This window comes from Octopus sinensis, unplaced genomic scaffold, assembly GCF_006345805.1.
Source record: "Octopus sinensis unplaced genomic scaffold, ASM634580v1 Contig13581, whole genome shotgun sequence".
Taxonomy (NCBI): domain Eukaryota; kingdom Metazoa; phylum Mollusca; class Cephalopoda; order Octopoda; family Octopodidae; genus Octopus; species Octopus sinensis.
In genome coordinates this window covers 17,326-32,064 of record NW_021833014.1, presented here as the reverse complement: position 1 = coordinate 32,064, position 14,739 = coordinate 17,326, and the positions used below count along the sequence as shown (strand labels likewise).

At 45.0% G+C, this 14,739-nt stretch overlaps 1 protein-coding gene across 1 annotated transcript in view; it reads left to right on the top strand.

Moving 5' to 3' along the window:
- LOC115229703 (leukocyte surface antigen CD53-like) overlaps positions 1 to 14,529 on the top strand; it is a 67,585-nt gene extending 53,056 nt beyond the window's left edge. Inside the window, exons 5-7 of the mRNA XM_029800015.2 lie at positions 8,317 to 8,409; positions 11,026 to 11,091; positions 14,404 to 14,529. Coding sequence (XP_029655875.2) covers positions 8,317 to 8,409; positions 11,026 to 11,091; positions 14,404 to 14,514 — 270 coding nt within the window. The 3' untranslated portion in view covers positions 14,515 to 14,529. The remainder of the gene's footprint in view (positions 1 to 8,316; positions 8,410 to 11,025; positions 11,092 to 14,403) is intronic.
- The last annotated feature ends 210 nt before the right edge of the window (positions 14,530 to 14,739 follow it).

Genomic DNA, 14,739 nt, shown 5'->3' with positions numbered 1-14,739 from the left:
ACCATTCGAGCATGATCGTTGCCAGTGTTACCAGACTGGCTCCTGTGCCAGTGACACATAAAAACACCATTCAAGTGTGGTCATTGCCAGTGGCATGTAAAAAGCACCATTTGAGCATGGTCGATGCCAGTGTTACCAGACTGGCTCCTGTGCCAGTGACATGTAAAAAGCACCATTTGAGCATGGCCGATGCCTGACTGGCTGCTGTGCCAGTGACACATAAAAACACCATTCAATGTGGTCATTGCCAGTGGCATGTAAAAGCACCATTCGAGCATGATCGTTGCCAGTGTTACCAGACTGGCTCCTGTGCCAGTGACACATAAAAACACCATTCAAGTGTGGTCATTGCCACTGGCATGTAAAAAGCACCTTTTGAGCATGGTCGATGCCTGACTGGCTCCTGTGCCAGTGACACATAAAAACACCATTCAAGTGTAGTCATTGCCAGTGGCATGTAAAAAGCACCATTCGAGCATGATCGTTGCCAGTGTTACCAGACTGGCTCCTGTGCCAGTGGCATGTAAAAAGCACCATTTGAGCATAGTCGATGCCTGACTGGCTCCTGTGCCAGTGACACATCAAAACACCATTCAAGTGTGGTCATTGCCAGTGGCATGTAAAAAGCACCATTCGAGCATGGTCGATGCCTGACTGGCTCCTGTGCCAGTGACACATAAAAACACCATTCAAGTGTGGTCATTGCCAGTGGCATGTAAAAAGCACCATTCGAGCATGGTCGATGCCTGACTGGCTGCTGTGCCAGTGGCACATAAAAACACCATTCAAGTGTGGTCATTGCCAGTGGCATGTAAAAGCACCATTCGAGCATGATCGTTGCCAGTGTTACCAGACTGGCTCCTGTGCCAGTGACATGTAAAAAGCACCGTTTGAGCATGGTCGATGCCTGACTGGCTCCTGTGCCAGTGACACATAAAAACACCATTCAAGTGTGGTCATTGCCAGTGGCATGTAAAAAGCACCATTCGAGCATGATCGTTGCCAGTGTTACCAGACTGGCTCCTGTGCCAGTGACATGTAAAAAGCACCGTTTGAGCATGGTCGATGCCTGACTGGCTGCTGTGCCAGTGGCACATAAAAACACCATTCAAGTGTGGTCATTGCCAGTGGCATGTAAAAAGCACCATTCGAGCATGATCGTTGCCAGTGTTACCAGACTGGCTCCTGTGCCAGTGACATGTAAAAAGCACCATTCGAGCATGGTCGATGCCTGACTGGCTCCTGTGCCAGTGACACATAAAAACACCATTCAAGTGTGGTCATTGCCAGTGGCATGTAAAAAGCACCATTCGAGCATGATCGTTGCCAGTGTTACCAGACTGGCTCCTGTGCCAGTGACATGTAAAAAGCACCGTTTGAGCATGGTCGATGCCTGACTGGCTCCTGTGCCAGTGACACATAAAAACACCATTCAAGTGTGGTCATTGCCAGTGGCATGTAAAAAGCACCATTCGAGCATGATCGTTGCCAGTGTTACCAGACTGGCTCCTGTGCCAGTGGCATGTAAAAAGCACCATTTGAGCATGGCCGATGCCTGACTGGCTCCTGTGCCAGTGGCACATAAAAACACCATTCAAGTGTGGTCATGCCAGTGGCATGTAAAAAGCACCATTCGAGCATGATCGTTGCCAGTGTTACCAGACTGGCTCCTGTGCCAGTGACATGTAAAAAGCACCATTTGAGCATGGTCGATGCCTGACTGGCTCCTGTGCCAGTGACACATAAAAACACCATTCAAGTGTGGTCATTGCCAGTGGCATGTAAAAAGCACCATTCGAGCATGATCGTTGCCAGTGTTACCAGACTGGCTCCTGTGCCAGTGGCATGTAAAAAGCACCATTTGAGCATGGTCGATGCCTGACTGGCTCCTGTGCCAGTGGCACATAAAAACACCATTCAAGTGTGGTCATTGCCAGTGGCATGTAAAAAGCACCATTCGAGCATGATCGTTGCCAGTGTTACCAGACTGGCTCCTGTGCCAGTGGCATGTAAAAAGCACCATTTGAGCATAGTCGATGCCTGACTGGCTACTGTGCCAGTGGCACATAAAAACACCATTCAAGTGTGGTCATTGCCAGTGGCATGTAAAAAGCACCATTCGAGCATGATCGTTGCCAGTGTTGCCAGACTGGCCCCTGTGCCAGTGGCATGTAAAAAGCACCATTTGAGCATGGTCGATGCCTGACTGGCTCCTGTGCCAGTGACACATAAAAACACCATTCAAGTGTGGTCATTGCCAGTGGCATGTAAAAAGCACCATTCGAGCATGATCGTTGCCAGTGTTGCCAGACTGGCCCCTGTGCCAGTGGCATGTAAAAAGCACCATTTGAGCATGGTCGATGCCTGACTGGCTCCTGTGCCAGTGACACATAAAAACACCATTCAAGTGTGGTCATTGCCAGTGGCATGTAAAAAGCACCATTCGAGCATGATCGTTGCCAGTGTTGCCAGACTGGCCCCTGTGCCAGTGGCATGTAAAAGCACCATTTGAGCATGGTCGATGCCTGACTGGCTCCTGTGCCAGTGACACATAAAAACACCATTCAAGTGTGGTCATTGCCAGTGGCATGTAAAAGCACCATTCGAGCATGATCGTTGCCAGTGTTGCCAGACTGGCCCCTGTGCCAGTGCATGTAAAAAGCACCATTTGAGCATGGTCGATGCCTGACTGGCTCCTGTGCCAGTGGCACATAAAAACACCATTCAAGTGTGGTCATTGCCAGTGGCATGTAAAAAGCACCATTCGAGCATGATCGTTGCCAGTGTTGCCAGACTGGCCCCTGTGCCAGTGGCATGTAAAAAGCACCATTTGAGCATGGTCGATGCCTGACTGGCTCCTGTGCCAGTGACACATAAAAACCACCATTCAAGTGTGGTCATTGCCAGTGCATGTAAAAAGCACCATTCGAGCATGATCGTTGCCAGTGTTGCCAGACTGGCCCCTGTGCCAGTGGCATGTAAAAGCACCATTTGAGCATGGTCGATGCCTGACTGGCTCCTGTGCCAGTGACACATAAAAACACATTCAAGTGTGGTCATTGCCAGTGGCATGTAAAAAGCACCATTCGAGCATAATCGTTGCCAGTGTTGCCAGACTGGCCCCTGTGCCAGTGGCATGTAAAAAGCACCATTTGAGCATGGTCGATACCTGACTGGCTCCTGTGCCAGTGACACATAAAAACACCATTCAAGTGTGGTCATTGCCAGTGGCATGTAAAAAGCACCATTCGAGCATGATCGTTGCCAGTGTTACCAGACTGGCTCCTGTGCCAGTGACATGTAAAAAGCACATTTGAGCATGGCCGATGCCTGACTGGCTGCTGTGCCAGTGACACATAAAAACCCCATTCAAGTGTGGTCATTGCCAGTGGCATGTAAAAAGCACCATTCGAGCATGATCGTTGCCAGTGTTACCAGACTGGCTCCTGTGCCAGTGACACATAAAAACACCATTCAAGTGTGGTCATTGCCAGTGGCATGTAAAAAGCACCATTTGAGCATGGTCGATGCCTGACTGGCTCCTGTGCCAGTGGCACATAAAAACACCATTCAAGTGTGGTCATTGCCAGTGGCATGTAAAAGCACCATTCGAGCATGATCGTTGCCAGTGTTACCAGACTGGCTCCTGTGCCAGTGACACATAAAAACACCATTCAAGTGTGGTCATTGCCAGTGGCATGTAAAAAGCACCATTTGAGCATGTCGATGCCTGACTGGCTCCTGTGCCAGTGGCACATAAAAACACCATTCAAGTGTGGTCATTGCCAGTGGCATGTAAAAGCACCATTCGAGCATGATCGTTGCCAGTGTTACCAGACTGGCTCCTGTGCCAGTGACACATAAAAACACCATTCAAGTGTGGTCATTGCCAGTGGCATGTAAAAAGCACCATTTGAGCATGGTCGATGCCTGACTGGCTCCTGTGCCAGTGACACATAAAAACACCATTCAAGTGTGGTCATTGCCAGTGGCATGTAAAAGCACCATTCGAGCATGATCGTTGCCAGTGTTACCAGACTGGCTCCTGTGCCAGTGACACATAAAAACACCATTCAAGTGTGGTCATTGCCAGTGGCATGTAAAAGCACCATTCGAGCATGATCGTTGCCAGTGTTACCAGACTGGCTCCTGTGCCAGTGGCATGTAAAAAGCACCATTTGAGCATAGTCGATGCCTGACTGGCTCCTGTGCCAGTGACACATAAAAACACCATTCAAGTGTGGTCATTGCCAGTGGCATGTAAAAAGCACCATTCGAGCATGGTCGATGCCTGACTGGCTCCTGTGCCAGTGACACATAAAAACACCATTCAAGTGTGGTCATTGCCAGTGGCATGTAAAAAGCACCATTCGAGCATGGTCGATGCCTGACTGGCTGCTGTGCCAGTGGCACATAAAAACACCATTCAAGTGTGGTCATTGCCAGTGGCATGTAAAAAGCACCATTCGAGCATGGTCGATGCCTGACTGGCTGCTGTGCCAGTGGCACATAAAACCACCATTCAAGTGTGGTCATTGCCAGTGGCATGTAAAAAGCACCATTCAAGCATGATCGTTGCCAGTGTTACCAGACTGGCTCCTGTGCCAGTGACATGTAAAAAGCACCGTTTGAGCATGGTCGATGCCTGACTGGCTCCTGTGCCAGTGACACATAAAACACACCATTCAAGTGGGTCATTGCCAGTGGCATGTAAAAAGCACCATTCGAGCATGATCGTTGCCAGTGTTACCAGACTGTTTCCTGTGCCAGTGGCATGTAAAAGCACCATTTGAGCATGGCCGATGCCTGACTGGCTCCTGTGCCAGTGGCACATAAAAACACATTCAAGTGTGGTCATTGCCAGTGGCATGTAAAAAGCACCATTCGAGCATGATCGTTGCCAGTGTTACCAGACTGGCTCCTGTGCCAGTGACATGTAAAAAGCACCATTTGAGCATGGTCGATGGCTGACTGGCTACTGTGCCAGTGGCACATAAAAACACCATTCAAGTGTGGTCATTGCCAGTGGCATGTAAAAAGCACCATTCGAGCATGATCGTTGCCAGTGTTACCAGACTGGCTCCTGTGCCAGTGGCATGTAAAAAGCACCATTTGTGCATAGTCGATGCCTGACTGGCTCCTGTGCCAGTGGCACATAAAAACACCATTCAAGTGTGGTCATTGCCAGTGGCATGTAAAAAGCACCATTCGAGCATGATCGTTGCCAGTGTTACCAGACTGGCTCCTGTGCCAGTGGCATGTAAAAAGCACCATTTGAGCATAGTCGATGCCTGACTGGCTACTGTGCCAGTGGCACATAAAAACACCATTCAAGTGTGGTTCATTGCCAGTGGCATGTAAAAAGCACCATTCGAGCATGATCGTGCCAGTGTTGCCAGACTGGCCCCTGTGCCAGTGGCATGTAAAAAGCACCATTGAGCATGGTCGATGCCTGACTGGCTCCTGTGCCAGTGCACATAAAAACACCATTCAAGTGTGGTCATTGCCAGTGGCATGTAAAAAGCACCATTCGAGCATGATCGTTGCCAGTGTTACCAGACTGGCCCCTGTGCCAGTGGCATGTAAAAGCACCATTTGAGCATGGTCGATGCCTGACTGGCTCCTGTGCCAGTGACACATAAAAACACCATTCAAGTGTGGTCATTGCCAGTGGCATGTAAAAAGCACCATTCGAGCATGATCGTTGCTAGTGTTGCCAGACTGGCCCCTGTGCCAGTGGCATGTAAAAGCACCATTTGAGCATGGTCGATGCCTGACTGGCTCCTGTGCCAGTGGCACATAAAAACACCATTCAAGTGTGGTCATTGCCAGTGGCAATGTAAAAAAGCACCATTCGAGCATGATCGTTGCCAGTGTTGCCAGACTGGCCCCTGTGCCAGTGGCATGTAAAAGCACCATTTGAGCATGGTCGATGCCTGACTGGCTCCTGTGTCAGTGACACATAAAAACACCATTCAAGTGTGGTCATTGCCAGTGGCATGTAAAAGCACCATTCGAGCATGATCGTTGCCAGTGTTGCCAGACTGGCCCCTGTGCCAGTGGCATGTAAAAGCACCATTTGAGCAGGTCGATGCCTGACTGGCTCCTGTGCCAGTGGCACATAAAAACCCATTCAAGTGTGGTCATTGCCAGTGGCATGTAAAAGCACCATTTGAGCATGGTCGATGCCTGACTGGCTCCTGTGCCAGTGACACATAAAAACCCATTCAAGTGTGGTCATTGCCAGTGGCATGTAAAAAGCACATTCGAGCATGATCGTTGCCAGTGTTACCAGACTGGCTCCTGTGCCAGTGGACATGTAAAAAGCACCGTTTGAGCATGGTCGATGCCTGACTGGCTCCTGTGCCAGTGACACATAAAAACACCATTCAAGTGTGGTCATTGCCAGTGGCATGTAAAAAGCACCATTCGAGCATGATCGTTGCCAGTGTTACCAGACTGGCTCCTGTGCCAGTGACATGTAAAAAGCACCATTTGAGCATGGTCGATGGCTGACTGGCTACTGTGCCAGTGGCACATAAAAACACCATTCAAGTGTGGTCATTGCCAGTGGCATGTAAAAAGCACCATTCGAGCATGATCGTTGCCAGTGTTGCCAGACTGGCCCCTGTGCCAGTGGCATGTAAAAAGCATCATTTGAGCATGGTCGATGCCTGACTGGCTCCTGTGCCAGTGAACATAAAAAACACCATTCAAGTGTGGTCATTGCCAGTGGCATGTAAAAAGCACCATTCGAGCATGATCGTTGCCAGTGTTACCAGACTGGCTCCTGTGCCAGTGACATGTAAAAAGCACCATTTGAGCATGGTCGATGGCTGACTGGCTACTGTGCCAGTGCACATAAAACACCATTCAAGTGTGTCATTGCCAGTGGCATGTAAAAAGCACCATTCGAGCATGATCGTTGCCAGTGTTGCCAGACTGGCCCCTGTGCCAGTGGCATAAAAAGCACCATTTGAGCATGGTCGATGCCTGACTGGCTCCTGTGCCAGTGACACATAAAAACACCATTCAAGTGTGGTCATTGCCAGTGGCATGTAAAAGCACCATTCGAGCATGATCGTTGCCAGTGTTACCAGACTGGCTCCTGTGCCAGTGACATGTAAAAAGCACCATTTGAGCATGGTCGATGCCTGACTGGCTCCTGTGCCAGTGACACATAAAAACACCATTCAAGTGTGGTCATTACCAGTGGCATGTACAAAGCACCATTCGAGCATGGTCGATGCCTGACTGGCTCCTGTGCCAGTGACACATAAAAACACCATTCAAGTGTGGTCATTGCCAGTGGCATGTAAAAAGCACCATTCGAGCATGATCGTTGCCAGTGTTACCAGACTGGCTCCTGTGCCAGTGACATGTAAAAAGCACCATTTGAGCATGGTCGATGCCTGACTGGCTCCTGTGCCAGTGACACATAAAAACACCATTGAAGTGTGGTCATTACCAGTGGCATGTACAAAGCACCATTCGAGCATGGTCGATGCCTGACTGGCTCCTGTGCCAGTGACACATAAAAACACCATTCAAGTGTGGTCATTGCCAGTGGCATGTAAAAAGCACCATTCGAGCATGATCGTTGCCAGTGTTGCCAGACTGGCTCCTGTGCCAGTGGCATGTAAAAAGCACCATTTGAGCATGGTCGATGCCTGACTGGCTCCTGTGCCAGTGGCACATAAAAACACCATTCAAGTGTGGTCATTGCCAGTGGCATGTAAAAAGCACCATTCGAGCATGATCGTTGCCAGTGTTGCCAGACTGGCCCTGTGCCAGTGGCATGTAAATAGCACCATTTGAGCATGGTCGATGCCTGACTGGCTCCTGTGCCAGTGACACATAAAAAACCATTCAAGTGTGGTCATTGCCAGTGGCATGTAAAAAGCACCATTCGAGCATGATCGTTGCCAGTGTTACCAGACTGGCTCCTGTGCCAGTGGCATGTAAAAAGCACCATTTGAGCATGGTCGATGCCTGACTGGCTACTGTGCCAGTGGCACATAAAAACACCATTTGAGCGTGGTCATTGCCAGTGTCACCAGACTGGCTCCTGTGCTGGTGGAACGTAAAAGCACCCACTACACTCTTGAAGTGGTTGGCGTTAGGAAGGGCATCCAGCTGTAGAAACTCTGCCAGATCAAGACTGATGCCTGATGCAGCCCTCTGGTTCGCTAGCCCTCAGTCAAACCATCCAACCCATGCTAGCATGGAAAGTGGGCGTTAAACGATGATGATGATGATGATGTTATTGAAAATTGAAAATATATTGAAGATATTTCTAAACTTCTTCCATTCTAGTTTGAGAAAACTGTAAAGGACGCTCTAAAAGAACTGTTTGAGAAGTCGAAAAGCCCTGAACAGAAGGCGGTTGTTTCAAATCTCTTCACAAATGTGAGTAGAAGTTAAGCTTTCTGTTGTAAGATAGAATTGTTGCTGGTTTGATAACTTTCTTACCTGAAAAAAAAAAAAAAAAAAAAAAATTCTAAACATTGCAAATATGAAACTTGTTAATAATTTACCAGTTCAGATTTATGTCAAGTAAACATATTTTAATTGAATGTACTTTGGTCTCTGAGTAAATGTATTTTGGCCTTGTGATTAGTTTAATATTTACAGGTTACAGATTTCAAGGCAGTAAGTTAGTAAATTTGTTACCGCTCTGGGCAAAATGTTTAGTAGCATTTTGTTCATCTTTTCTGGTTTAAATTTGGCTGAGGTCGACCTTACCTTTTATCCTTTTCGGGGTTAATAAAATAAGTACTGTTGAGAACTAGGGGTCAATGCAATCCACTTTTTCTCTCCTTCGAAATTGCTGGCCTTGTGCCAAAATTTGAAAGCAATATTTACTGATTTCTTTTGGTTTAACCCTTTCATTACCAACCCGGCTGAAACCGGTCTGGCTCTGAATACAAATGTCTTGTTTTTATAAGTTTTGAATTAAAATCTTCCACCAAACCTTAGTCACAATTTATATTCCTAACACTAACTTAATGATAACTAAGTTATTTTACTAAATTATTTGTTATATTTAAAATTAATTGAAAGAAACACAGGGCATCTCAAAATAAATACAGTAATGAAAGGGTTAATGCTAATTAGGAACCTTAATGAACATACTGCCTTAATGATGTTATGAATTTAACTCAAATTAATGAGAATGTTTTTCAATATGTGGTTCATTAGGGCAGTGAGCGTGCAGAAAGGTTATCACACCTGGCAGTATTTCGTCTGTCTCTATGTTCTGAGCTCAAATTCCACCTAGGTTGACTTTGTCTTTCATCCTTTCGGGGTCAATAAATAAAGTACCAGTTGTGTACTGGGGTCAATCTAATCAACTGACTCTGCTCCCTCAAAATTTCGGGCCTTGTGGTTCATTTGTACATTATAGTGTGCGGTGAATAAACTGTCATCTAAATTACACAAAAATGAAAATAACACTGACATCTCATTTTAAGATATATTTACCAAAATTACATAAAAATATCTTAAAATACTAAAGAGTAAATTTATTCAATAAAATCGCCATTGGCTTCAACCATGGCCTCCAGATGACTTTGGAATCTCCTGCAACTCTTCTGGATGGCCTCCTTGTTTATGTTGGTCAGTGCTGCCATAATCCTTGCCATCAGTTCCTCTTTGGTGTTACAAGGAGTTTTGTTGGTCTCTCACTCAACTGTGTCCCACACATAATAATGCAGGGGGTTGCAGTATGGGGAGTTAGGTGGCCAGATGTTAGGGGTTATGTGGTCGCAGAAATTGACAGCCATGAGTTGGTTCTCTTACTTGTAAGGCATGGTGCAGAGTCCTGTTGCCAGACATAAGGTCTTCCAGCGGCCACCCTCTTGACCCAGGGCAGCACTGCCTCCTCCAGACACCTGATGTTGGCCTCCGTGTTGAGTGTGAGGCTGTGTGGGAAGATGAATGGATGCATAACGTTGCCATCACTAGTGATCACTCCAAACACCATGATGTTGACTGGACGTTTGATTTTTATCACTCTCGGTATATGTCCTTGGATCAACACCCAATCACTTGGAAATGTTTGTATTGGAGCTTCCAGCACAAATGCCAAGTCATTTCCAAATTTCTAGCTGAGTGAATTACATCATGGTGATGTCTTTTTTACAGACAGTGCCCAACTGACCCAACTATACTGTGTAGCTGACAAAATGTAAAACAAACAATGCATATACTTAAAATTAAAAGCATAAAATGGCAACAATTTACTCACAGCACCCTGTATATTAAAACTTAAATGTCTATAAAAATACATCAATAGGTTAATAGTTGTCCAGAGTTAGATGTTGACGACTGCTTTGAAAGCACTTCTGTTAGCACAATCCATCACATTCTGTTATTAATGGCTGATGGAGTTTACAGTTCACAACAGGTTTCTCATTTACATTCATCAATGTGTTATGTTTCTTGATTCACTTTAAAATGGATTAATATTTTAAAAAGTCAACAGTTTAAACCATCATCTAAATCTTTAGATTTTTATTTTCCTAAAATTTTCGTTGCGTCTTGCAACCTTTTCAATAGTTTTGACTCTTTGGAAATTTTACCGGTGAGTGTGTTACATAATAAGGCACAAAAAGAAAATGACTCTCCCCAGACACAATAGAATATGCTTCAACACACGAACTCATATAAAGAACCTTGCAAACCAAATCCCAAAACGAAATAAATCTTTAGACCTATTAGAATAATGTAATAATTTGATTGACAAATATGTGTGTGTGTGTGTGTGTGTGTGTTGTGTGGAGAGATAGAGAGATAAAGATACATGAATGTATACATACATCTCCAGGACTTTTTTAATGGTGGTGCCCCAGCATGGCCACAGCTTGTGAGCTGAAACTAGATAAATAAAAAAAAAAAAATACATATAGATAGATGCAGAGATAGGTCAATGAGACGACATAGCTGAATAGAGGAAAATCTATAAAAATATAGGCGTTTATAATCAATGTATGATTGAGTCTTTGATTTTTTTTCTTTTTCCAGAACAGTTGTTGTGGTATTGACAAGCCAGAAGACGTAGCTAAATACAATTTCAGGTGTGACAATATGGTAAGACTTGTTTTTGGAAAATTTACAGAAAATTTAAGTTTACACCATTATGAAGAAGTGAAAATAATTTTTATATTATTTTAAGAAACCCCATGTGTGAGGAGGATGTTATTTAACCCTTTAATACTCAGAGTACTCCATCAAATTTAATGCTTTTTGATTCCCACTGTTTTGAAGTAATCATGCATTATCTTGTAGCTTTAAGATTTTGATGATGTGGTTGCTCATTTTTAGAATGACATTGTAGGGTAGGTGTTAGAGGCTGAATATGGCCAGTCTGAACATAAAAGCATGTAGAATATTTGGGCCGGAAATGGCCGGTTTAAATACTAAAGGGTTAAGGGAAGCCAGTTAACTGAATCTCAGTACAAAATGATAAATTTATCAGATTTTAAAGTTAAATCATCCATGTTACAGGTATTTTTTCTTCTTGACTGTAATACTTTGAACTCTATACATAAGGATTGTTGTTGATATATTCCTGTTTCAGTTAATTTTTGTAAGTTTTTTGCCTGTGTCACATAAAAAGTACCACTCCTCTCGACTGTGCTTGTGCCACGTAAAAAGCACTACTGACCTTTCCTGTGCTATATAAAAAGCATCCTCATCATTGTTCGACTGTGGTCGAGACAATGGTATTTACTATATTACGCCAGACCTCACGGTCTTAAAGAAACCCACATCCACACCGTGAAGGTCTCTCAGGCATTTAGGAAGGATATTGAAGAGCTGTGGTCCTCTGAAACCCAAGCTGTTGCAGTGTCTGGTCCTATATTTTGATGGTGATGTTGGGATCTTTGGCACCATGTCACATATGTGACAACTGACAAGCCTGAAAGTATGTTTGTGAGTTCCAGAAGTGAAACTCTTGGAAAAAAACCAATGAGGTGGCAAGGTCCAAGATATATACAACAATACACAGTTACTGTTCCATTACCAGTTAATCATCATTGTTCTGCCGTGGTCGAGACAATGGAATTTACCATGCTACGCCAGACTTCACGGTCCATCATGGCATTACGGAGGTCCTGTTGCTGGATGCCTGTATCCCTGGAGATTACATCAGGGTAGGAGAGTGTGCGCCCCCTGGTATCACGAGCAGATGGCTTCCAGAGGAGAAGAGTAGGAATTACCTTGTTTTCAGCCCTACAACAATGTCCAGCAAACTGGACTCTTCTACCTTTCACAAGAGATGATACAGGTGGTAACTTCCCATATATTTGTACTTTGGTTGGATGACGCTTCCATGAGTGGTTGGTGTTAGGAGGGGCATTCAGCTGTAAAAATCCTGCCAAAACAGTCACAGAAGTCTGGTGCTGGCTTCTGCCTGGCTGGCTCTTGTGAAAGTGCCCCACCCATGCTAACATGGAAGGTGGACGTTAAACAGTACGGAGTCAGTAATGCTTACATTTAAGTTGCCAACTACTGGCTTGCTGCATTTCTAATGGCAAGTGACAGAATAAATGCAGTGTATTTCTGTTTAAATGCACCGATTTTTTTTTTGATTTTTGTATTTTTTAATACTGCCAGTGCCGCCTTGACTGGCTTCCTTCTGTGCTGGTGGCATGTAAAAAGCACCATCCGTACGTGGTCGATGCCAGTGCCGCCTTCACTGGTTTCCGTGTTGGTCGCACGTAAAAGCCAACAACCGATCGTGGGCATTGCCAGCCTCCCCTGGCACCTGTGCTGGTGGCATGTAAAAAGCACCAACCAGTCGTGGCCATTGCCAGCCTACCCTGGCTTCTGTACTGGTGTCACGTAAAAACTACCAACCGATCGTGGCCATTGCCAGCCTACCCTGGCTTCTGTACTGGTGTCACGTAAAAACTACCAACCGATCGTGCCCATTGCCAGCCTCCCCTGGCACCTATGCCGGTGGCACGTAAAAAGCACCAACCGATCGTGGGCATTGCCAGCCTCCCATGGCACGTAAAAAGCTCCATCCGATCTTGGCCATTGCCAGCCTTCCCTGGCACCTGTGCTGGTGGCATGTAAAAACCACCAACTGATCGTGGCTGTTGCCAGCCTCCCCTGGCACGTAAAAAGCAATCACTACATTCATGGCGTGGTTGGCGTTAGGAAGGGCATCCAGCTGTAGAAACACTGCCAGATCAGACTGGAGCCTGGTGCAGCCTTCTGGCTTCCCAGACCCCGGTTGAACCATCCAACCCATGCTAGCACGGAAAACGGACGTTAAACGATGATGATGATGACTGGTGAAACACACACACGTGACTGATGTCTGCACTGTTTTCCCCTTCCTATTGAAACCCCCGAATCAAATTGCAGGTGAAGCTTCAGGCTGTTCAAAAAACACTTGCCCCAGGTTCTGTGCCATGAGATTGAACCTAGAAACACATTGTTGGGAAACAGTAAGCTTGTTAATCATTCAAACCATTTCTGTGAGCTGGCAGAATTGTTAAAATGCTGGGCAAATGCTAAATGGCGTTTCGTCTGTCTTTATGTTCTGAGTTCAAATTCTGCTGAGGTTGATTTTTTTTTTATCTTGCATCTTTTTGATGTTAATAAAATAAACAACAGTTGCGCACTTGACTTGGTAAAATCATTTTACCCCTTCCTTGAAATTTAACCTAACACTCATCAGAGCATTAGATTAAATGCATTGTAAAATTTAATTATAACAAGGCAGCGAGCTGGCAGAATCGTTAGCATGCCGAGCGAAATGCCAAGCGGTATTTCTTCTGTCACTACGTTCTGAGTTCAAATTCTACCGAGGTCGACTTTGCCTTTCATCCTTTCGGGATCGATTAAACAAGTACCAGTTATGCACTGGGGTCGATGTAATCGACTTAATCCGTTTGTCTGTCCTTGTTTGTCCTCTCTGTGTTTAGCCCCTTGTGGGTAGTAAAGAAATAAGAAATGTTAGCATACCGGGTGAAATACTTTGTCTGCGGTTATGTTCTGAGTTCAAATTCCGCCAAGGTCGAATTTGCCTTTCATCCTTTCAGGGTCGATGAAATACGTACCAGTTACGCACTGGAGGTCGATGTAATCAAATGGCTCCCTCCCCCCAAAGTTTCATGCTGTGTGCCTATAGTAGAAAGGAATATTCAACTATATCTCTTTTAACTGTTGAATTCCAATTTTGGTTCCAAAATCTGAAACCAATATTAGAACAAAGAGAGAACATTTTTGAATTTCTATCATAAGTTGATTATTAAATGTTGTTTTAGCTGTGTAAATAGATTAGTAAATATTCCAAGAAAAGCAGCTGAGAATATCATTACAAGCAGATTGATGTTGTTGCTTCTGTCTCTAATAATAATAATAATAATAAATTTATATCTTCAGGATTGGCCAGGCTGTTATACAAAAGTTAAAGAAACTATCGAAATAAATCTCCCTACAGCCATTGGTATTGCCATCGTTATTATTGTGGTGCAGGTATGTTCTCACTTTTGAATTTCTTAACCCTTTTGTTACCAAGCTCTTTTTCTTACAGACGGTGCCCAACTAACCCTACTATGCTGTGTAGTTGACAAAAATCAAAAACAATGTGTGAATTGAAAATATAAAATGGTGACAATTTACCCATCACACCCTACTTACTCTTTTACTTGTTTCAGTCATTTGACTGCGGCCATGCTGGAGCACCACCTTTAGTCGAGCAAATCAACCCCGGGACTT